At 44.0% G+C, this 22,132-nt stretch overlaps 2 protein-coding genes across 26 annotated transcripts in view; both read left to right on the forward strand.

Moving 5' to 3' along the window:
* Positions 1 to 16,714, forward strand: part of UBAP2L (ubiquitin associated protein 2 like) — a 45,718-nt gene extending 29,004 nt beyond the window's left edge. For 7 of the 24 annotated variants that reach the window (XM_081305808.1, XM_081305797.1, XM_081305798.1 and 4 more), the window contains 14 exons: positions 1,103 to 1,292; positions 1,993 to 2,047; positions 2,403 to 2,577; positions 2,918 to 2,990; positions 3,857 to 4,052; positions 4,140 to 4,228; positions 5,668 to 5,721; positions 6,479 to 6,560; positions 7,542 to 7,759; positions 8,231 to 8,336; positions 13,143 to 13,210; positions 14,383 to 14,580; positions 14,998 to 15,048; positions 15,884 to 16,232. In XM_081305808.1, the coding sequence (XP_081161934.1) occupies positions 1,103 to 1,292; positions 1,993 to 2,047; positions 2,403 to 2,577; positions 2,918 to 2,990; positions 3,857 to 4,052; positions 4,140 to 4,228; positions 5,668 to 5,721; positions 6,479 to 6,560; positions 7,542 to 7,759; positions 8,231 to 8,336; positions 13,143 to 13,210; positions 14,383 to 14,580; positions 14,998 to 15,048; positions 15,884 to 15,979 (1,651 nt within the window). In that variant the 3' untranslated portion in view covers positions 15,980 to 16,232. Of the gene's footprint in view, positions 1 to 1,102; positions 1,293 to 1,992; positions 2,048 to 2,402; positions 2,578 to 2,917; positions 2,991 to 3,856; positions 4,053 to 4,139; positions 4,229 to 5,667; positions 5,722 to 6,478; positions 6,561 to 7,541; positions 7,760 to 8,230; positions 8,337 to 9,867; positions 10,259 to 13,142; positions 13,211 to 14,382; positions 14,581 to 14,997; positions 15,049 to 15,883; positions 16,233 to 16,598 lie in introns of those variants that run through there. The other 17 variants (XM_081305803.1, XM_081305812.1, XM_081305813.1 and 14 more) reach the window with 9 other exon arrangements.
* Positions 16,715 to 18,014: 1,300 nt separating this feature from the next.
* Positions 18,015 to 21,204, forward strand: HAX1 (HCLS1 associated protein X-1). 2 transcript variants are annotated; one of them, XM_081305823.1, is made up of 7 exons: positions 18,015 to 18,425; positions 18,915 to 19,177; positions 19,353 to 19,540; positions 20,279 to 20,330; positions 20,478 to 20,584; positions 20,709 to 20,799; positions 20,947 to 21,204. In XM_081305823.1, the coding sequence occupies exons 1-7, from the start codon at positions 18,373 to 18,375 to the stop codon at positions 21,030 to 21,032; spliced, it is 840 nt and encodes a 279-aa protein (XP_081161949.1). In that variant the 5' UTR covers positions 18,015 to 18,372; the 3' UTR covers positions 21,033 to 21,204. The 2 variants fall into 2 exon arrangements, with proteins under 2 accessions (XP_081161949.1, XP_081161950.1); XM_081305824.1 differs by lacking the exon at positions 18,015 to 18,425 and adding an exon at positions 18,478 to 18,617.
* Positions 21,205 to 22,132: the final 928 nt, after the last annotated feature.

Below are 22,132 nucleotides of genomic sequence, written 5' to 3' on the forward strand. Positions count from 1 at the left end.
ACTACAAAAATAACAACAAACATTTTCACTAGGATTATCTGTAACTTTAGGCACATGGAAACCTGGGATGGTGGTGCACACCCGTAATCCCAGCAGTTTGGGAGACTGAGGCAGGAGGATTGCGAGTTCAAAGCCAGCCTCAAAAACTTAGTGAGGCCCTAAGCAACTCTGCGAGATCTTGCCTATAAATGAAATAATGGCATATTAAAAAAAGGCTGGGGATGGGTCTTAGTTGTTAAGTGCCCCTGGATTTAATCCCTGGTATAAAAAACAAAAAAACAAAAACAGGAAAAAAATGGTGCTTGGGTACTTGAAGAATGTTGCTCATTTTTTGAAAGACAGAACAGGACCGCTAACATTTAAAGTACCTGGACCTATATCATAGCTGAAAGTGCTTTTGGCATTCCTTTTTAGCCCTTTGGTGTGAGATTATGCCTGTGAAGTGTGAAACTTTGAACTCCTAGAAAGGAGAGAATTGTAAGGAACCTTAAAAGGAACCTTTTATACCTCCTCTGCTCAACATCAAGTAAGGTTGTCTTTAGCAATAGAAAGTCCTGAGGAATTTCAGGGAGTAGACTTTTTTATATTTGGAATTTAAAAATATAAATATCTGGCCCTAATTTAGGTCTTTGGGGTCATAACTGCCAATTAATACATGCAAATATTTTTAAGAGTTCTCCTCAAAGAATGTACCAGTGATCTTAAATTTAATAAAGCTCAAAATTCCTTAAAATGAGTTTGAGCTAAAACAAAGTCTTCCTGTGCTGAGGGCTCACATTGTGATTTATCAAAGAGACCAAGAGTACTACATCCTTTCCACTGACCTTTAATTTCTTTTTCTTAAAACATAAAATGTGAGGGAAGGAAGAGGCTTTTCTCTGCTTCAATTTGAAGATGTTTCTAAGCTTTATGCTTAATTCAAATCCCTGGCACTCTAGAATGTGGGATCTACTGTTGTCAGGAGAAAATTGTGGTAGTTTTTTTGTTGTTGTTGGAAATTTTCTTTTGATGTTAGTTTATTCCACTATTAGGTCTCTGCCATTTCCTTAGTATCTGTTCTCTTTCCTTTCTCTGAGATTTTTCCTCTTTTCATTTCCCACAGTGAATCTTCATCTACAATTTCATCTAACCAGAGTCAGGAGTCTGGTTATCAGAGTGGCCCAATTCAGTCGACAACCTATACCTCCCAAAATAATGCTCAGGCCCCTCTATATGAGCAAAGATCCACCCAGACTCGGCGGTACCCCAGTTCCATCTCTTCATCACCCCAAAAGGACCTGACTCAGGCAAAGGTAGTAGCCTCATGAGCCCTTGGATAGAGGTTAGGGAAACAGTGGGCAAAAGTCTCTTAAGTATTAAATATTAGCATTTTACTTCTTAGAAAGTGGTGCCAAGAAATCTTGGAAGTGCTGATTGAGAAGCTGCAAACACATTGTGATTGGTAAAATAAAAGTTGTTTTCAGCAATCCTGGAGACTCAGTCAGAAAACCATTTTCTTTGCAGTAAAGATTGTCTCTAGTAGAATCAAATACCTGTCCTCTCTTGGAACATCTAATTGCTAGATTTCGGGGTACATATCAGTAGATCTTACTTTGCTTTGTCTTGGCTTGGTGAGAGGGACAGCATATGCTAGAGGTGGTATTGAGTGACTGTTTTGTGCAGCCAGCAGGATAAATGGTTTGGCTGAACTGTCATTCCCACATCCTCCCACAAAGATCAATGGGTTTGGACTTTGGGCCTTTTCTGTACCTGTTTTGGGGTTGGGGTATCTTCACCTGTTTGGGAATTGTCTTCTGTTGCTGTTTGCCACACAGGCTTAGTATATCTGGTTTTTTTTGTTTTGTTTCTTTGCGTAGTCTTGTATTAATCCTTTTTAGTTAACTAGCAGAATTTCTCCCGAATGTTTGTTAACTAGAATTAAGCTGAGTTAGTATTAACTTCCCCCATTCACATGAGTTTGTCTGTTCTTGCTCCTCTGTTTTCTTGCACCAGAATGGCTTCAGTTCTGTGCAGGCCACGCAGTTACAGACCACGCAATCTGTTGAAGGTGAGTATTCTCCAGGCTTTTTATTCTCAGTTGTTTTTTTCTTTCTCTTAATAGTTTTGTATTTCTTAAAAAGTGAAAAGAGCTCTGGCACGAGGACTGGTTAGTCTTAATTCTACTTTATTGCTTAATCTCCAGCCTTCCTAAGTTTCAGGTTCTCTGTCTTAAAATGGTAACCATTTTATTGGTTCCCGTCACTGGACAAATGAAATTCACATGCAAAGTGCCTAGAATTAAAAAAGATTATACCATTATTAAATAACTCATACTCTTGTCTTTGGGGCAGCATAGGACTGTAGTGATTCTTCACTTTAGACATTTTCTTTTCTTCTGGTGAGATGGATTCTTTTATTTCTAGGTGCTACAGGCTCTGCAGTGAAATCTGACTCACCTTCCACTTCTAGCATCCCCCCTCTCAATGAAACGGTATCTGCAGCTTCCTTACTGACAACAACCAATCAGCACTCATCCTCCTTGGGTGGCTTGAGCCACAGTGAGGAAATTCCAAATACCACCACCACGCAACACAGCAGGTGATTTGGGGTGAGGATGGAGTTTGGGGTGAAGATGGAGCTCTCTGGTTCTTTTTCTTTCTAACTGGCAAAGACCACATTAGCCCCACTTTTGGGTAAATGGGTGACCTGAAAGCTGTGAGAGATAAAGACAAAGAGACTTATTTTGTTTTTCCCTTTCAGCATCTACTTTTGTTTTAACTGTTGCTTACTATCCCCGGCTGGCTCTTGTGCTTATTACCATTTTCTCAAGGCTTTCTTGTTCCTATGTTCTACCTTATTTTCTTGCTTGTGTTCTTGATTAAAGCTCCAGGCCAGGTGGCCATAGCACTGTTGTTGATGGCACCCCCTTTCCTTACAGCACGTTATCTACACAGCAGAATACCCTTTCATCATCAACATCTTCTGGACGCACTTCGACATCCACTCTTTTGGTAAGTATGATGCTGAAAGGAAGTGTGGTTCTTAAGCTTTTCTTAAACTAGCCAACCCTAAGATTCTGCCAAGAGGGAATTCTTGATCATTTCTTCATGAGATGATAAAACTCATTGAACTGAGGTCGCAGAGAAACGAGTAAGGGGATGTTGGGAAGCCAAAAGAAGCCAAAGAATCCAGAAATAATGCAGAGCTATGAATCATTCCTTAAAGCCTGGAAGGGACACCCTCCATCCCCCATTCCTGTGTTGAAGATAAGGTATATGTTACAAAAGAACATACCTTTCTAGGGGCTAATGGTATAGCTCAGTGGTACTGTATGGGTTAGTGTGCATGAAGCCCTTGGTTTAATCCCCAGCACCAAAAAAAGGAGAGTGGGGTGGAAAGAAAAGGACAAATCTTGCTAACTGGTAGAGCTTGTGTTTCTCTTTCCTTAAAACACAACGTCAAGTTTAAAGTCAGCTGTATGTTATTCTAGCCCATGAACTAGAGAAGAAAAGTGTGTGAGAGAAGGCTATGATACATTTTTCAGATTTCAACTTTATTTGACCAGTCAACCAGGTCAGCCAGTGTTGGTCTTCACCAACACTGGAGTTGTCCCCACCCACTTTGCTGTCTTTCTTAACAGGATGATGGTATGTGAGTCTGTATTAATAACCATCCTTGTCACATGAGTCTTTAGAAACATGTAGCTGGAGAGTTTTTGTACCTTGGTAGAGGAGACTCTGTTATTATGCCCTGACCTTTTTAATTGGGAAGTTGTTGTGATGATCATATTCAGGAGAATGGATTGTTTATTATTCCTAACCTATATTGCTAATTGCTGCTTCCTTCATCTCTCTTCCATTGCTCCTCCCTTTTGAAGCACACAAGTGTGGAGAGTGAGGCGAATCTCCATTCTTCCTCCAGCACTTTCTCTACCACGTCCAGCACAGTCTCTGCACCTCCCCCAGTGGTCAGTGTCTCTTCCAGTCTCAACAGTGGCAGCAGTCTGGGCCTTAGCCTAGGCAGCAACTCCACTGTCACAGCCTCAACTCGAAGCTCGGTTGCTACAACTTCAGGTACCTTTGCATAGCTGGATGGCATTCCTCTAGGATGGAGGGAATCAATAATTGTGTGATAGCATAAAAATGTTTTTTCTCTTTTAGGAAAAGCTCCTCCCAACCTTCCTCCTGGGGTCCCGCCATTGTTGCCTAATCCATATATTATGGCTCCAGGGCTGTTACATGCCTACCCAGTAAGTAGGACTGAAGGGTTTGTTCTAAAAGGTGGTGTTGGTGGGACTATTCTTTGTAGTTCTGGCTTCAGGCAGTAGACTGTAATTACAATACAGAAAAAATGCCACATATAAACAAATAGGTTTTTTTTTGGGGGGGGGTGAGTAGTAGGGATTGGACTTGGGAGCATCCAACCATTGAACCACATCCCCAGCCCTATTTTTTTTTTAATATTTATTTTTTTAGTTGCATTTGGACATAGTACCTTTTATTTTATTTATTTATTTTCATGTGGTACTGAGGATCGAACCCCAGGGCCTCACACGCACTCACCACTGAGCCACAACACCAGCCCTATTTTTTATTTTATTTAGAGACAGGTCTCACTGAGTTACTTAGTGCCTGGCATTTCTGAGGCTTGCTTTGAACTTGGGATCCTCCTATCTCAGCCTCCCGAGCTGCTGCGATTACAGGCATGCGCCATTGCACCTAGCACAAGTAGGTTTTGAATCTTTGTAGCTTTGGAAAAAACAATCATTTTTAGAGAGGAAAGACTAAACTTGGGCAAGGCCCTCTATTGTGTATTTGCTCTGTGTGAAATAGAAATTCTAGGCCTCAGATGCCAAAGGCCAAAACATTCATCTGGAATTCCTTTCAGTTTCTTGGAGAATTGTTTTTGTAGATGAATTGATTTCCTTACTCTGGGGATCTTTGCTGCCTCTAACCTGGTCAGAGGAGGGTTCCTCAACTCACTGTGGCTGACATTGTTGACTTTTTTTCTCAGGTATATCTTCTGTTACCTCCAGGTATTCAGTACCTCTTAAGATGGAGGTATGAAAATTCTATTAAAAGACAACTGTACTTCCCCTGAAAGTGGAAGTCTAGATAAACATCATACAGACAAGATTGCCCAAATAACACTGTTGGACATTGTTTAACAACACTGCTTTATCTCAAAATTGGGAGAAAACAAGAGTAAAATCTGAATCTTTCATGGAGAAAATACATTTTAAACCAGATGTATAGATTAGAGAGTAAAGGCAGGAAGATTCCATTCATAGAATAGAGAGTACAGATAGCTGTTCATATACTTGTGTCTATTGTACTGCTTCCCAGAATTGGTCTAGATGAATCAGTAGTAAGTAGCTGAACGAAAGTTTCAAGATCTTTCATTAATCCTTTAATCTCTGTACTTTTACTTTCCCTTTAAGTAAATTGAAGGAAGTAATTTTTTTTTTTTCCTTTTGGTAGTATTGGGGATTGAGCCCAGGGCCTTGTTCATGCTAAGGAAGCACTGAACTATGTCCCTAGCCCAAGGAAATAATCTATGTCCTGTTCAAAGAAGGACGGTGAATAATGTATTGAATTATCTTGCTTTTTAGCTCCTTGGGGTTTTTTGTTTTTGTTTTTAATCATTTATGACCATTTCTCATTAATATCACATGCCTTTGTCTTTCAGCCACAAATGTATGGTTATGATGACTTGCAGATGCTTCAGACAAGATTTCCATTGGTAAGTATGTGGAAGGGAGCTCTGGTAAAGGAGGTGATCTAAAAATTAGGTTTTTAATTTAATTTAAGGAGGTTTGGTTTTTGGGTTTTTTTTTTTTTTTTTTTTTTTTTTTTTTTTTTTTTTTTTTGGTGCTTGGGATCAAACCTAGGTTCTCACATATGCTAAAGCACATGCTATTACTGAGCTACACCCCCAGCCCAAGTGGACTACTACAACTATACATTTTCTACCAATGTCAGTATCTTGTTTTTAATATTTTGTGTCATTGGAGATTCAACTCAGGAGCTAGTGCACTCCAGGCAAGCACTTTACCATTTAGGTGTACCCCACTCCCCAGAGATGTGAAATCTTTGAAGTAAACACATTTTAACCTACTCTGTAGCCCAATAAAGTCCTCAGGAGCTCTCAAGATGCTTTCTATATGTCTCAAACACTTAAAATTACAGAATAAAAAAAAGATGTTTTTCAAGAAAAGTTTGGCATATGCTGTTAGAGATGATGTGTGGAGGTTGAAAATATTATTGGTTCTGATGGAACTTTAGCAGGCATATCCGTAGACCTTGCCTGGCTCTGCTTATGGCCAGGCAGGGGGGACAGTATATGCAAGAGTAATCCGGAGTTTATGCAAACTCAAACCAGCTTCTTCGGTAGCTGGATAAATTGCAGTACTCCCTACATTTTTGTGCTTCTCACCTGTGGTTTTCATGCTGGAGAATGAATAGCATTGAGTCTGTGCTCTTTTATTACTCGGTTCTAGGATTATTACAGCATCCCGTTTCCCACACCCACCACTCCGTTGACCGGGAGGGATGGTAGCCTGGCCAGCAACCCTTATTCTGGTATGACTGGGATGGGGCCAAATAAAGGGAGAGGGAGATTGTATTGGGATGAATGGCAAAACCCTGCTTAATAGCAAGAAAGGACCTGGTTCTCACCTTACATGTCTCTGGCGCAAGTTTAAAATGGACGTGATGAATTGGTTGGTAGATTCACAGTCCTGTTAAAGATGAGGGTTTGGCAGCTTTTTTCCCTTTCCATCTCACTTGTCTGATTTCTAAATCCTTCTCTCTCTCTCTCTCTCTCTCTCTCTCTCTCTCTCTCACACACACACACACACACACACACACACACACACAGATACATGCACGTGCGCGCGCGCACACACACACACACACACACCTCTTACCCAAAAACATTTTTTTCCCCTTTGGTTCTGGGGATTGAACCTAGGGTCTCACATCTGCATTAAGCCTGTCCTCCATCTTCTGCCCCTCCAGATGACATTATAACTTAGGTTTTTCAGCTTGTTCTAGGAAGTAGTGGTTGAACTGGTCTTCTCTGCTCATCTCTGCTTCTGTACATTGCTCACAGTGGCAGTCTTATTGTCTTGCTAGACCTTTTTTTTTGGCATCCTCCTTGATTTATCATTTTTTCTTATCTGTCGCTGTCCCTTCAAGTCTAGCATGGAGTGTTTCCCATGGAAGGAAATAGGGGCTGGGAGTGAAAGAATACAAGAAGGTAGAGAAATAATGTAGGAACTTTTTCCTGGGATCTTCTTTTTGCTATAGCAAATATACTCAACAATAGTCTTTAACTGGCACTGTAGTCTATACTCAACTATAGTTCATACTCAACAATAGTCTTAACTGGCACTATGCTAAATGTATTCTGAGCAATACTGAATGGAGCTTCAAAGAAATATAATTTAAGGAATTGAATTTTAAAAGTCTTTGAACAGGGTCTCTTGAAATCATGTGAAACCAAGAGATGACTTGTTTTGCAGTGAAAGAAACAGGTACATTTAGCTTCTTCTGTCACAGGTGACCTCACAAAGTTCGGTCGTGGGGATGCCTCCTCCCCAGCCCCGGCCACAACCTTGGCCCAACCCCAACAGAACCAGACGCAGACTCACCACACCACGCAGCAGACATTCCTGAACCCGGCGCTGCCTCCTGGCTACAGTTACACCAGCCTGCCATACTACACAGGGGTCCCGGGCCTCCCCAGCACCTTCCAGTATGGGCCTGCTGTGTTCCCTGTGAGTGCCTAGCCTTGGTCTCCTTGTGGTGAAGGCTTCTATCCCTGACACTATCCTAGCTGTGCTTTCAAAGCTAGATGAGTCTAGTAACGAATGAGGAGGAACAGTTTCCACATTGGGCTTTCTTCTGGCCTGGGAAGGGGGAGTGGGATTGGAATTGGTTGAATTATAATAGGGATTAACTTTTTCTAGAATTAGCCAGAGGGGAATGTGATACCATACAGCTTTGATTTCTTTAGATGGCCATGTATTCCCTGATAGCACTCCCCCTTTTCCCTTCCTTTAAATTGCCTCTTGGTTTCAAAGGTAGATTATGGAAATATTAGTAAGGATCTTATTTCACTATTCAAATTATGGCCAGCCTACATCAGGATTCATAGCCACCTGAACACCTGGGCCCTGGAGTAGGACAGGTGCAACTGATGGTGCATGCTGCCATTTCACTGCAGTTCTGGCCCTTTTGCTCTTCAGGTGGCTCCTACCTCTTCCAAGCAGCATGGTGTGAATGTCAGTGTGAATGCATCAGCCACCCCTTTCCAACAGCCGAGTGGATATGGATCTCATGGATACAATACTGGTAAGCTCCCCGTGTCCCTGGTTCAGTGTCTCTGTGAGGTGTTACTGGGTTGGTGAGGGTGTTCTGCTCTCCACATATGATTATTGATGCTTGGCTGAATTGGATATCTGGGAGCATCATCAGCAGAGGCTCTTGACTCTAGGAAATGCTTTTACTACACATGATTAGAATGCTCAGGGGCATTTTTGGCCGCTAAAATATGTTGTCTGGCCTAAACTTTGGGTTCAAAGGAGGACAAGGGCCCTAAGATTTTGCTGAGATATCGGTGGAGGCAAGTGTTGTGGCACTGACAGTATAAAAGAGGATATATTCACTGAAAGAAGGGTTAAGTGCTTTCATAGCTAACAATATGATTAATAGGCTTGGTTTAAGTCTTTTTGTAGTACTATTATTATTACTATTCCCCTTTCATTCCTAACTAGAAGACCTAAGATATGGAGAGAGAGGATAGGCATGACTACGCAGGAGAGACAGAATTAGACTGGGAGGTTCCTTCATTTGTATGACTGGTCTTCTTAAAAAGTCCATTTGCATATCTGGTGGCAGGGAGGGAATTGTAGGAATCCTTTGGATAAGTAATGATCTAAAAGATACTTAGCTTATCACTTATTTCCATATCTGACATCCAAGCTCCACTTTTGAAGGATGGAAGTGGAGGAGACATTGAATAAAACCGTTTCATCTATGTTTTTAGTGACTTATAGGCATATACGAGGAGGAGCCTATTGTAGTTGCTAGGGGTTGGGGTTGAGGATTGTCTTTTCAAAGCTCAGTTAGTTTCAAGGTGATTTGGATGGAGCAACATCTGTTGGGCTCCAGATGAGTAAATTGCTCAACATTTTATTTATTTATTTTTTGGTACTGAGGATTGAACCCAGAGACATTTTACCACTGAGCTATATCTCCAGTCCTTTTTATTTTTTGAGATAGGGTCTCACTAAGTTGCTGAGACTGGCCTCAAACTTAGAAGCCTCCTGCTTCAGCCTCCTAAATTGCTAGGATTAGAGACATGCATCAATGCACCCAGCTCAAAATTTTCAGTAATTGGGAAACTGTCTTAAGCTGAGCACAGAAGGTAATAAAGACTAGTTTTTAGGAATTAATAGCCAGGTGGAGCTTTGGACTGTGCTCTATGACTTAAGAGTGGGTCATAATAAATTTTAAAAATCCTGAGAAAAGCCCCATTAAGATTTACTACCCAGGTTCCTTGGGGCCACTGCTGTCACTGAGTAAGGTCTTGTTGATGATGGGAGGATTATAAGCCTTTTGACTTGGCCCCATTCCAGGAACATTAAAATTAAACTTCAGCTGGTCCGGGTATGAGAATTTTCAGAGGTAAGGTAGGTGGTTGATAATATAAGACAGTTGGCATATCTGATTCTGGAAATCCTAGCTTCTTACCTCCCTTAATATTTCAGAAACCTGTAGTTCTTTGAGAACCCCCAATTCCCAACCCCACAGAGGGCTCTTGTCATTCCATTCCTCATCAACCTCTAAATTCATTTATTTTTATGTATTTGATTCCTTTTAGGAAGAAAATATCCACCCCCTTACAAGCATTTCTGGACGGCTGAGAGCTAATTTGGCCCAAGGCTGGGGGCTGTGTTTTGTGTGTGTGTATAAATTTGCACTGAAGTCTTGTTTCAGAAACCAGACCACTGAGGAGAGCCTGCTGAGCTGAGGCCATGGCCTGCGTGGCTTGGGGAAATGAGTTGGTGGATATCTTCTGGGCTTTTGAACTTGCCCCCTCCCCATTTCCCTCTCCCCCTTGTGTCTGACCCTGTCTTACCCATTTCGAGTTCAAGCGGTGCAGCACCTCCGAAGCATCAATGCACACACCTGCTGTTGCTTTTGATTTCTGGAAGGCATGTAGTTTCAACTTGTAACAAAAATATTTGTAGTCTTCAATAAACTGTGGTATTTCTTTAGCTAACTCTGGCGTTCTTTCCGTGCATGTCTTTCTGGACACTAGGAACCAATGTTTTATTGTGGATGAAGGGTGGAGGGTGGCCTTTTAATTCAGACCCCAGCATAGGCAAAGAGCTGTTAACTTTTCTGTATGGTTGTTTTTAAGGTGGGAGGAGGGGAAACAACCTCAGTTTCCAGCCTGTTGATTGGTTGGTGAAGGAGGCTACTTATAAAATCCCTGATTCCCAGGCTTATATCTCTTCACTTTTCCCTTTGGATCTTCCCTTTTTGCTTCTGACATAAGCAGAGGAGAAAGGACAAAAAGGTTTATGGAGAGAAAAGCAAAAAGAGATGGTGTTCTAAGCTGTTGATAGGGAAGCATTTTCCAAGGTTTAATTCCCACATCTGTTTCCCAAAGACTGGCTGATTGAGATCTGATAAAATTATTAGTGATCAGCTAGTTGATGACTCAGGTTCTGTGGAAACTGCTAGCCTGGAACATTGTTCTTATCCTTTGATGGTTTCTCAGAGATTGTGGATTATTAGTCATTTTGCACTTGTAGGTGTAGCAAAGGATGTGTGGGAAAGATTTGATTAGACATCCTAAGTATGGAAATTCTAATCGCCACTCGGTCCACCATCTACTAGGACACCATCAGCCTTTTGTTTATAGAGTTAACTTAGATCACCATTTTTGGTTAATTGAAAACCAAAGTGTTCAGCTTTCGTTGTATTTGTTTCCAGCCCTCTAGAGTCATTTTGCTCTGTGGAGGGTGATCAGCTTTCCCAGGGCCTGTCATATTAGGAAAGAATGGTTCTTGCTTCTCCTCCCTACCATCCACAGTCTGTTGGAATGATTGTCACTGTTTGGGAATGGGTATAGGCAGGACATAATATAGGAAAGAAAAAGGGAAACCTTTATCTAGGCTGAGCATAATTGTATAGGGTCAGGAAATCAATACCCATTATTTTCCTAGGTTCTCTAATGGTTACCTTGAGGCTATTATGGTGACTACACAGTATTCTTGGAGGGGGGGAGTCTGCATTTCTAGTTCCTTAACTTCATATCCAATTTAAGACCTCTGGACTAGAAGCTGTATTTTAGCTATTCCAGTCTCTGCACAGAATAAGACCAGGTAGGGGTATAGTACAATTAAATTTTTTCTTACCAGCCAGATTAAGAATCTAATTAGTCATTTTTCCCTTCCTCCAGAGCAATCTAGCCTTGATTTGCAGAGGGTAATCCTTTGCAGTAAAGAAAAATCAGTGTTGGGGTTTGTCTTTAAAATGTTCTGTTTATTCCACCTTCAGTCTCGATCCTTCCCCACAGCCCTTATTTTTTAGCCATTTCAGTTCTTGAAGTCCCTGTTTTTAAAATTTGCTACCCTGTTTTTCTCTAGATGAACATCTGAAGTTTGGAAAGGGAAGGGGAAAAATACCCCGTTAGCTCCTTAAGAGGTTCCTGTCTTGTTCCCCTCTACTTCAGTGCCTTCAAGTGTAGAGTTGATACTTTGGAGATGGGGAAGTATTTTCTCTTGCTTGGTTTCTGTAGTTCTGTTCTTTTCCCTAGTTGGTGTTTGCTCCTCCCTGGAACTATCTGGACTTATGATGTGGGAGGGTTTTCCAGGTTAAGATGCCTCTTCTGTTGGGAAGATTCTAAAGTGACTGTCCAAGGTGGGCTTAACTTCTGAAGGCTGGCTTTGTCATAGGCATTGGTTGGGAGGATTTGGGTTCTGGAGTTTGAAGGGGGACTGCTGTTGAATTGTGGGTAAATGGAGAATTCCTTATTTGTGATTTGTTCACTTAATACAGTGTTTCTAAAAAAATTTTTTCATCAGGGTGTTTGTAACAGCAGAGGACAAGGGAAAAGATCCTAGGGCATAGACGGAAACCCAAAGTTATTCTGGTTTCATTTTGTCTTCATGGGACCTAATTCCTAGCTGTTTTGTTTCTCAAATCTTTTAAAATTTCTTTTGAAATGCTAGATTATTTATCCCATGGCCTTTTCTGTCTCGTTAATCCATTGCCAAACCCTAGGAAGAAGAAGAGTGTAGTATATATTTCAGCTTGAGGAAAACAAAATGAGTGGTTATACTGCTATGGTTTCCTTAAAACTGTAGTAGTTATAGGAAGAAGTTTGTCAACTGGAAACATGCAAGTAGTGGTATGGGTTAGGGCTTTTCATGGAAACAACTACAAAAACAACCAATGTATTTAGTTTCTGTATCCCACATAGGCTTTAGGAAATAGCCCACTCTTACCTACACACTTTCCCTCCTTGCCTCTGTACTAGAAGTGTGTAAATGGAAACTCACCTTTATGCCAGCACTTTAATTAATAAAAAGCTGAAAAACTCCCAAGACTGGAGAAACTGGACTAAGTGAGCCAAGGCTCCAAGAATAAAATGCTCTGAATTGAGCATGGGGACTGAATTGAGCTGTTCCTCCAGTACTTACCTTATGCAGTAAAGGTATGGATTCTGAGCCCAAAAGTTGTCTCTTCAGGCACTATCTAAATCTTCAGGGGCAGGACGTGGGGTTTGGGTAGATTGATTTGAAGTGGACACTACATTTTATTACATTCTTTTTGGCTTTGGCACAGAAGTGTTTTGAAAATCATATGCTGATGAGGTTTGGTCATATCCCCTTGCTTCCCCCAAAAAAGAGCTCACCTCAGTCTCGTACATACACTCTACATCTATCTGGAAAAGGAAAACGAACCCTTAGGGAACCTGTGTGTCATGAACTCTTATGATCTCGGGACTGACCTGAAGGTGGAAAAACAGACCAAAATTCCCTTTCAGTGCTATAGCTAGCAAGGCTGCAGACGTCACTTGACCCCAGGAACAGGGCCAGCAGCTAGCTGAGCTAACCTCCTGTCTGTTTCCTCCTCCCTCAGGCGTATCAGTCACCTCCAGCAACACGGGCGTGCCAGATATCTCTGGATCTGTGTACTCCAAAACCCAGGTAGGTGCCTGGCTCTGGACAGAAGTAGAAAAAGAGAAACACAGAGATGTGGTGGCTGAGGATTGAACCCAATGCCTCACATGTGCGAGGCAGGTGCTCTTCCATTCACCCCAGCCCCAGCCCCCACTCTACCTTTTTTAAATGGTCTCTAGATATAAGTTTTTCTAGGAGTTTGAATTTAGCTCTCTGAGAAGAAACCACAAAGATGAATAGGAAGCCAAGTGTGCTAAAAGGCCTGTAATCCCAGTGACTCAGAGCCTGAGGCAGAAGGATTGAGAGTTCATAGCCAGCCTCAGCAACTTAGCAAGGCAATAGCAACTGAGTGAGACCCTGTCTCTAAATAAAATACAAAAAAGGGCTGGGGATGTGGCTCAGTGGTTAATTGCCCCTTAGTTCAATCCCTGGTACCAAAAAAAAAAAAAAAGGAATAGGAAAGTGAGGTGTGGTACATTGTTATAATGTGATGTGAGTTATTGTGCAGTTGTCCTGGCTTTTTTAACCTACCCATTCCCAGCATAACTTTCCAAAAGAAAAAGTACGGGAAAAGGAAACTAGTTTATTCCATTCTTTGTGAATAAATCTAAACAAAGAGTAGGTATGGCAAAGGAGATAACCCAAAACCTAAGTGAAGCATTTGTTACAGAGTTAGCCACAAGTTTTTTTGTTGCTTTTCTCCCCCATCACCATAAATAACTAAAAAGTTTGCTATAAAATGTTAGGGGTTTAGAGAGCAGGAAGTGCCTCAGAGCCAAGACCTTGAACACTCAGAATACCTCACTATATATCCATTTCTTTTGGAATGTCCAAGTAGTTTAATTTCTACCCAAGCCCAGGGGCAGGGATGCCAAGGATAGTTAGCAAATTTTCCTATGTTTATGTACAACACTAGTTAATTTCACATTCATCCTTCTGTTTGATCCCTACAACAGAGAGGTCAGTAGCATCCCTGTTTCAAGTATGAGGCAACTAAGGCTGAGAGATTGGTATTTTCCCAGGATTGGGTAGCTGTTAAAAGGGCAAGAGTTGGAACTGAGACTTTTATATCTGACTCGAGATATTCTGTTCCTTCTGACTATGCTGTTTTCTGAGGATGGGGGGAGCTTTGGCTCAGAAATTCCCAGGATTCCCGTGCTGATACCTTTTATTCTTTCTCCTTCTTTCTTCCTGGACAGCAGTCCTTTGAGAAACAAGGTTTTCATTCCGGTACTCCTGCTGCCTCCTTCAACTTGCCTTCAGCCCTAGGAAGTGGGGGGCCCATCAATCCGGCCACAGCTGCTGCCTACCCACCTGCCCCCTTTATGCACATTCTGACCCCACATCAGCAGCCGCACTCCCAGATCCTTCACCATCACCTGCAGCAGGATGGCCAGGTAATAGCCCTTCTCCCTCTCTCCTTTCCCTTCCTCTTCCTTCCTGTCCCTTTAAACTGCCTCCCCTTTCCTTTTCTTACCCTTCCTCACCACCACCTTCACCCAATCCTCCCCAGCGCCAGCCAGGGGCACACAGCACATACAGACACAAGCGCACATAACACAAGCGGCCGGCAAAAGAAATGTCAGAGAAGGGGCCAGATCAAAACCCTTTTTGCCCATTTCCTTTGGTGTCTTTTTTCCTCCACCTCTTCCCATGGCACAGTTGTCCTCATCCCATCAGACCTGGGTCACACCTTCCCTTTTACCTCTCCCAGCCTTCCCCCTTTCCTGACATTATAGCTTTCCCTTCTAATGGTGGAGTTCTATTGTCAAAGTTTGTCCCTTTATTTTCCATATATCCTGGTTCTGCCTCAGCTACCATATTTGCAGATGATTCTCTGTTGCCAGCGCCAGCAGGAGGAGCAGGTAATGAAACTGAATGATGATATGCTTGAACCCACTCCTTTTCAGACCCCATTTCACCTCCAAAGCCTCAGGGAACTTGAAAAGATTGCGCGGTCACACATCGGGATACACAAACACAAAACACCTTGCTGAGCTCTCTGGCCTCCCTATCCTCTGTTCTCCTTCCCTCCTCAATACCCTCTTGATCTTTCTATCCTTCCCCAACTCTGGAAAAACACTTGGTTACCAGAATGGAAAAGATTGGTGGGGCAGAATCTGGAGCCTGAGGCTTCAGACTGTCTCTCCTTTTTTGCCTGAAACAGGCTCATAGATGTGATGTGTGGTGGTGGAGAGATCCACGGGGTAGTACAAGAGACCTCTTGAGAGCTCCATCATAGGTGGCTGGAGACCTAGAATTAAGGGGTTCCCTGTTCTCAGCTTTTCAAGTTGAGGCATTTATGGGACTTAATGAAAATGGAATTACCTTGTTGTCACTCATCTCCCAGAACCATAATTCTCATGGTACCCTTTTATTCCAGACCCAGGTCAGGGGTAGTGAGAGAAGGTAGAATTCAAAATGAGTAGAACTGAGTTATTATCTTATCTCTAAAGGCATTTTGTCCTCTTTCCACCTTTCCCCTATTTAAAGGTCAAAAATGCTTTCTCCCATGGAAGAGAGGGGGCTGTATTAGCAATGGAGACCAAATTTTCTGTGGTTGAAAAGTAGATGTCAATAGAACATCAAGGGGAACAGGAGAGTAAAGTAGTTTTGCACATCTCCACCTGGACATGTTACAGATTTGTCCCACTAACTAGACACCTTTTTCCTCCCCATCATCCTCCCATTCCCCTGCAGACGGGCAGCGGGCAACGTAGCCAGACCAGCTCCATCCCGCAGAAGCCCCAGACCAACAAGTCTGCCTACAACAGCTACAGCTGGGGGGCCAACTGAGGCCCTGACCCTCCTCTCCCGGTCCTATCTTCCGAGAGGGCTTCTCAGCCTGGAAACTATGGAAACAGCATCAAAGAGAGAAAGGAATGTGGGGGGGTTCTGCTGCCCCCCACCCCCAGCGGCCCACCCCATGCCTCAGCTTCATGTCTGTCCCATTCCTATACCATCCCCACCCTGTTGTATGTATTATAGGATTTGTATTTTCTTTTTTTTTTCCTTTCCTTCCTTTCCTCTTCCTCCTCCTCCCTTGCATTCAAGATTATGAAACTTTGCTGTGGGCCCTGCCCTTCCTTCACTTCTTCCTGTTCACCCTGGTGGTATATGGGTGAGGTGGGGAGGTGGGACCCCCAAATATATATCAGCCCAACAGCCCTAAGTCTCCTCCTTTATTATTAGGAAAACAAAACAACAACAAAAAAAATGGCGTCATGAATATGAACAGCATTGTCAGATGAATTAGTTGAAGTGTTTTTTTTTTTTTGGTTGGTTTTTTTTTTTTTTTTTGGTTTTTTTTTTTTTTTTTTTGTACTGTGTCCTCAAATTTAATGGATTAATGTGTCTTGTATATATAAAAAGAAAACCTCTACCTTCAGCCTCTGCCCATTCTTGCTCCGTCTAGGATATCCTCAGTATCGTCGATGACCAGCTTGGTGAATAAGTATTACCGTACCAACTGGGCCTCCTCTTGCAGGCCTCGAAGGCAGTGGAATAAAATGAAATCTTTGCCCTTTAAGAACTACTCTGACCTTAATGTGCTAGTATCTTGCCCTGGAAGGGATTCCCTTCACCCCTAAGAATTTCACAACCTGAGCCTGGAAAGAGCCACTACAAATCTTCATTTCTTCCAGAAACTGCCACGTCTTCAGCACATTTCAGACAGTGAAGGGAGAGGATAGAGATTGGATTGAAAGGGGGGAGGATGAAGAAGGAGCTGAGACAATTTCAAAGAATTGGCTTTATGGAGTCTTAAGTATGACATAGATGGATCCACAAATGAAAAGAAATTGGAAGCAACATCACTTTTGGCTGGCAGACCATTTCCCTGCTACAATTAGACTGCAGTATTTCTTGCTTTTTTATTTTTTAGTTTTAGGTGGCCACAATACCCTTATTTTTATGTGGTGCTGAGGATCGGACCCAGTGCCCTGCGCATGCCAGGCGAGCGCGCTACCGCTTGAGCCACATGCCCAGCCTTTCTTGTTCTTGAATGCTCCATGAGGCTGTTATACCCAGTCTCAGGAAGAGAGTACTCCAGAGCAAGACCTAAGGTGGGCGTAAGGTGCAGGAAGGAAGAGGCTCTGAGTACATGACAGTTGGGGTCTGCCTGTTTTAGGCTGGCCTGAAGCCACCATCCTGCCTCAGCCCCCTGACTAGGGACTACGGATGTAGGCCCGCAGCTCCAGGCTGAAAAGGGAATCTGTGACCTCTAACGGTATTGGGGATCTAACTCTAGGGACGCTCTACACGGAGCCGCATCTCCATCCCTTTTTAACTTTGTTTTGGTACTGGGGATTGAACCCAGGGACGCTTTGCCGCAGAGCTACATCCCCAGCTACTTTTTAAGACAACGTCTCAACGTTACTAAGGGCTAACTAGCCGTCCTCCTGCCTCACCTCCCGAGTCACCGGGAATACAGGGGTGCTCTATTGCGCACTGCAAAAGGCATTCTGATAGCCACCAATTTGTTGCTTTACAGGATACCTGAAAAGCTTCCCTTCCCTGGTGGCCCTACAAATGCTTTGATTTTGCTGGCTGCACAGCCTGTTCAGAAAAAAAGAATCCTTTGTGAATATGATAAACTCGAGAGCTGAGGAGATGAATTCCAAGCGTCCCCATGTCATTATCAGCTCTGAAGATTTCAGTACTTGAAGGAGCTGGTAAAATACTGTCTGTCCATTCCTCTAATAGACGTCCCCCAGATCAGTTTAGAATGCGACGGAGGCAGACGGCGAGGTGGTTTCTGCGCTTGTGCCCTTGGTGAGGCGGCTTGAGAGCCTCGGGTCGCTCCATTTGTGCGGCGGGGCTGCCCTCTGGCGGCTGTCGGAGACCATCGTGTCAACTCCTCGAAACGCTCTCGGTCGGCAGGAAAGAGTGGACCTAGGAAGGGAGGTGATCACTGGAAAGCCAAAATTTGGCAAGCATACGCGCCTCTCAGGAAACTGAGAGGGGCCGTGGGCGGTGGGTAAAAATAAAGCCCTTCTAAAGGGCACCGCCCGCCGCGCCTCTCGGTCCTCGGGGCCTACAGTCGTTTTACGACATTGTGGCGCATCTGAGGCTTGCTTTCCGGCAGCGTGGACTTAACGCCGCCTCAATTTTCGGCAGCGTAGTGCAGGCTTCCCTCTGGGGCGAATGGGCCCCGCGAGAGTTCCCAAGGTTCGAGTCCCAGTTCGGGAATGAGCCTCTTTGACCTCTTCCGGGGCTTTTTCGGCTTTTCTGGACCTCGGAGGTGAGAGTAGGTCTGGTCTGGGTAAAGAGGGCGGGGGGCTTCTGGGAGGAGCTTCGCCCTGTTTGGGGAAATACTTCCTTTCTCCTCCTCCAACTCCTGCGGAGAGACGGAAGCCTCTGTGGGGTCCTCTCCGACAGTGACCAGGCCCGTCCTTCGGAGGAGGAAGAGCAGCCTTCACCTCTCCTGCCTGGGGTGATGCAACAGAGCCCGGGCGGCGGGAGGGGCGGACAATGGGCGGGCTGGGGAGGAGGGCCGTGGGCAGGGTCCGGCGGGAGGCACTGGGGGACGCCGAAGAGGGACCAGGGCCAGGCGCTGGGGAGCAGCTGCGAGGTGAGGATTGCCTTTGGTAGAAACGAAACAGAACAAAGGCAGAAACACCTGTCAGCTGTTTGGTGTTGACCGTCCCTGCTGTCCATGTTGACACCCTTGAGATGGGTTATGGCTTAAGTTGTGCTGAACTCTTGGTGGCTTGTTTGCCCCCACCCTCAGCCACAGAGATCCCTTTTTTGGAGGGATGACTCGAGACGAAGATGAGGACGATGAGGAAGAGGAAGAGGAAGGAGCCCCATGGGGCCGTGGGAACCGGAGGTTTGATGGTTCCCAGCACCCAGAGGGATTTGGCTTCAGCTTCAGCTTCAGCCCAGAAGAGGGAATGCGTTTCCGGGATAACTTCGGCTTCGATGACCTAGTACGGGACTTCAATAGTATCTTCAGCGAGATGGGGGCCTGGACCTTGCCTTCCCGCCCACCTGGTGTGTGGATTTCCCTGAGGGAGAACCCAGGGGTTTCTAGTGGATTGGTGGGTGAAATAAGGAGCCTATGCAGGGAGTAGTTAGGGGACGGAAAGTGTGAGAAGATATGATTTCTGAGAGATTTAAGGGACTAAGTCCTTTCCTACCCCAGTATCCACCTGCCACCTTTCTACAGAGCTTCCAGGGCCTCAGTCGGAAGCACCTGGTGAGAGACTGCAGGAGGGACAGACCCTTCGGGACTCAATGCTTAAGTACCCAGATAGTCACCAACCCAGGATCTTTGGTGGGGTCTTGGAGAGTGATGCAAGAACTGAGTCCCCCAAACCAGCACCAGACTGGGGGTCCCAGAGACCTTTTCATAGGGTGAGTACCCTATCCAAGCCTGAACTGAGAGTCTGAGAGACCAGCAATGACTAGAATCCTTGTTGGCCCCTCATAGACTTGGTTTGGAATTCTACGCCCTTCACTTAGTGTATTTGTCTGGTTTTGTTTTGAGGTGCTAGGGATCAAACCCATGGCCTGCCTTGCGCTAGGCAATGCTCTAGTACTGAGTCCATCTCCCAGCCTTGTTTTCTATATTAAGTTTTTTTTAAGTTGGAGGAGGACCCAATAACTTTATTTTTTTATGTGGTTCTGAGGATCAAACCCAGTGCCTCACATGTGCTAGGCAAGCTCTCTACCGCTGAGCTGGGACAGTCCCCAGCCCTTTGAAGGTTTTTTTTTTTTTTTTTTTTTTTTTAGTTGTTAATGGACATTTATTTATTTACATGCCATGCTGAGAATTGAACCCAGTACCTCACACGTGCTAGGCAAGTGCTCTATCACTGAGCCCAGCCTGGAGTTCTGCTTTTTATTTAAAAAAAAAAAAAAGTGTTTCTTGGCTAAAGCAAGTTTATTGGAGGAATACAGGGAAATATCATTTTAGGAAGACTTTTTGGTAGAACGATAGGGAAAACAGCCAGGTAGGCGTAAGTAAATAAAGCTATGCTGAATGGAATCATTTTCTTAAGGAAAGGGGGGTTGGGGAACTTTAGTGATTTGGAGTCTGTGATCCTTCAAGTGTCGAGGGTGACTTTTCACCTACTATGGCTTCTTCTACAGTTTGATGATATGTGGCCAGTGACTCCCCATCCTAGAGCCAGAGAAGACAATGGTGAGTGTGGAGGGGAGGGGACATTTATCATCCCTCTGTTATTCTGAAATTCTGTCCCCTCTCTCTCTCTGAAGTTTTTTCCTGTTGTACTTGTCCCCTTTTTTACTTGAACTGTCTCTTTGGTTCTTTATCTCTTTGCTTTTTCAGATCTTGATTCCCAGGTTTCCCAGGAAGGTCTCGGCCCAGTTCTCCAGCCCCAGCCCAAATCCTATTTCAAGAGCATCTCTGTGACCAAGATCACTAAGCCAGATGGGGTGAGTTGGGAGAGAGGAGTAAAGGAAACTGGCCAGGGAATACCCCAGAAAGAGGCCTTGAATAAAGAAACCACTGACCTCACCTTTAGTGATGTTAGCATATGGTGGTGACTTCTGCTTGTAGATAGTGGAGGAGCGCAGGACTGTGGTGGACAGTGAGGGCCGGAGGGAGACCACAGTGACCCGTCAAGAACCAGAGAGCAGTCCTAGATGTGGTAAGTTAAGAGTATGAGTCAAAAGGGCCCATCTCAACTCCTTGGGGAAAGGAAACTCTTGCTCTTGTACCCTTTAATATTATTTTTCTCCTTTGCCTCTGACCATTCTTGTCATTTAGTCAATCTGTTTATGACTTTCTTCCTTAGATCCAGAATCACCAAGACCTCCAGCCCTGGATGATGCTTTTTCTGTTCTGGATTTATTCCTAGGACGTTGGTTTCGGTCCCGGTAGCCTTGTTAATCTTAGGGGCCTTCAGGTCCTTTCCACTTCTCACTCATTGCCCACCATCATTAAGCTTAGCTTCTTCTGCCACCTCAGGGGCTTGGGTATGTGGAACAGTGATTTGGGGGTGTGTCAGTCTGCCACTCACCTAGACTGACCAATAAAACCTTTATTTATGCTACAGGTCTTGGTCTTTCTTTTGTTAACACTGTTTTACTTTCCAGAATCATGCAGCGCTTGATATTTTGGCTTAGTTTTCTCCTTATTTTTATTTTTAAAAAAATATTTTCAGCCAGCTACGGTGGGGCTCGTCTGTAATCCCAGTGGCTCAGGAGGCTGAGACAGGAGGATTGCGAGTTCAAAGGCAGCCTCAGCAATGGTGAGGCACTAAACAACTCAGTGAGACCCTGTCTCTAAATAAAAAACAAAAATAGGGCTGGGGATGTGGCTCAGTGGTTGAGTGCTGCCCCTGAGTTCAAACCATGGTACCAAACACACACACACACAATGTGAGTGTGTGGGTGTGTGTGGTGTGGATGGGCCCAATACCTTTATTTTGCTTATTTGTTTTTTTGGGGTGCTGAGGATGGAACCCAGTGCCTCACATGTGCTAGGCATGCACTCTGCCACTGAGCCACAGCCTAGCCCCCCTTCTTATTTTTAAAGTTTTTGTTCCACTTCCAAAACCTGATTTACTATAGAGTCAGATACCACTGGAAACTGATTTCTTATTGAGGAGATAACTGCAGATCATGCCAATAACATTTCTAAGAAAGGATACATCAAGCTGAGCACAGTGGCACATCTAATCCCAGCCATTTGGGAGGTTGAGGCAAGAGGATCACAATTTGAGGCCAGCTTAGGCAACTTAGTGAGAGCTGTCTCAAAACAAAATATAAAGGACTGGGGATTATGCTCAGGGGAAAGCACTTGCCTAGCACATGTGAGGTCTTGGGTTCGATACCCAGTACCATCACCACAAAAACAACAACAACAAAAATACATCAGTACAGCAGATTTCCCCCCAAATGGTGTGTTTGGTATGAAGTAGGGGATGACTGTTTTTCCTAAGTGCAGGACCACTGACTGGATAATTCACAAGATAATAT

This window comes from Spermophilus citellus, assembly GCF_964194105.1.
Source record: "Spermophilus citellus genome assembly, chromosome: 9".
NCBI classification, from domain to species: domain Eukaryota; kingdom Metazoa; phylum Chordata; class Mammalia; order Rodentia; family Sciuridae; genus Spermophilus; species Spermophilus citellus.

Bases quoted from the DNA above. Each gene is read 5' to 3' on its own strand.
- HAX1 (XM_081305823.1), top strand. From the start codon at position 18,373: ATGAGCCTCTTTGACCTCTTCCGGGGCTTTTTCGGCTTTTCTGGACCT. The intron at 19,178-19,352 runs GTGTGTGGATTT...ACCTTTCTACAG, and splicing joins CTTGCCTTCCCGCCCACCTG to AGCTTCCAGGGCCTCAGTCG. The intron at 20,585-20,708 runs GTGAGTTGGGAG...TTCTGCTTGTAG, and splicing joins AGATCACTAAGCCAGATGGG to ATAGTGGAGGAGCGCAGGAC.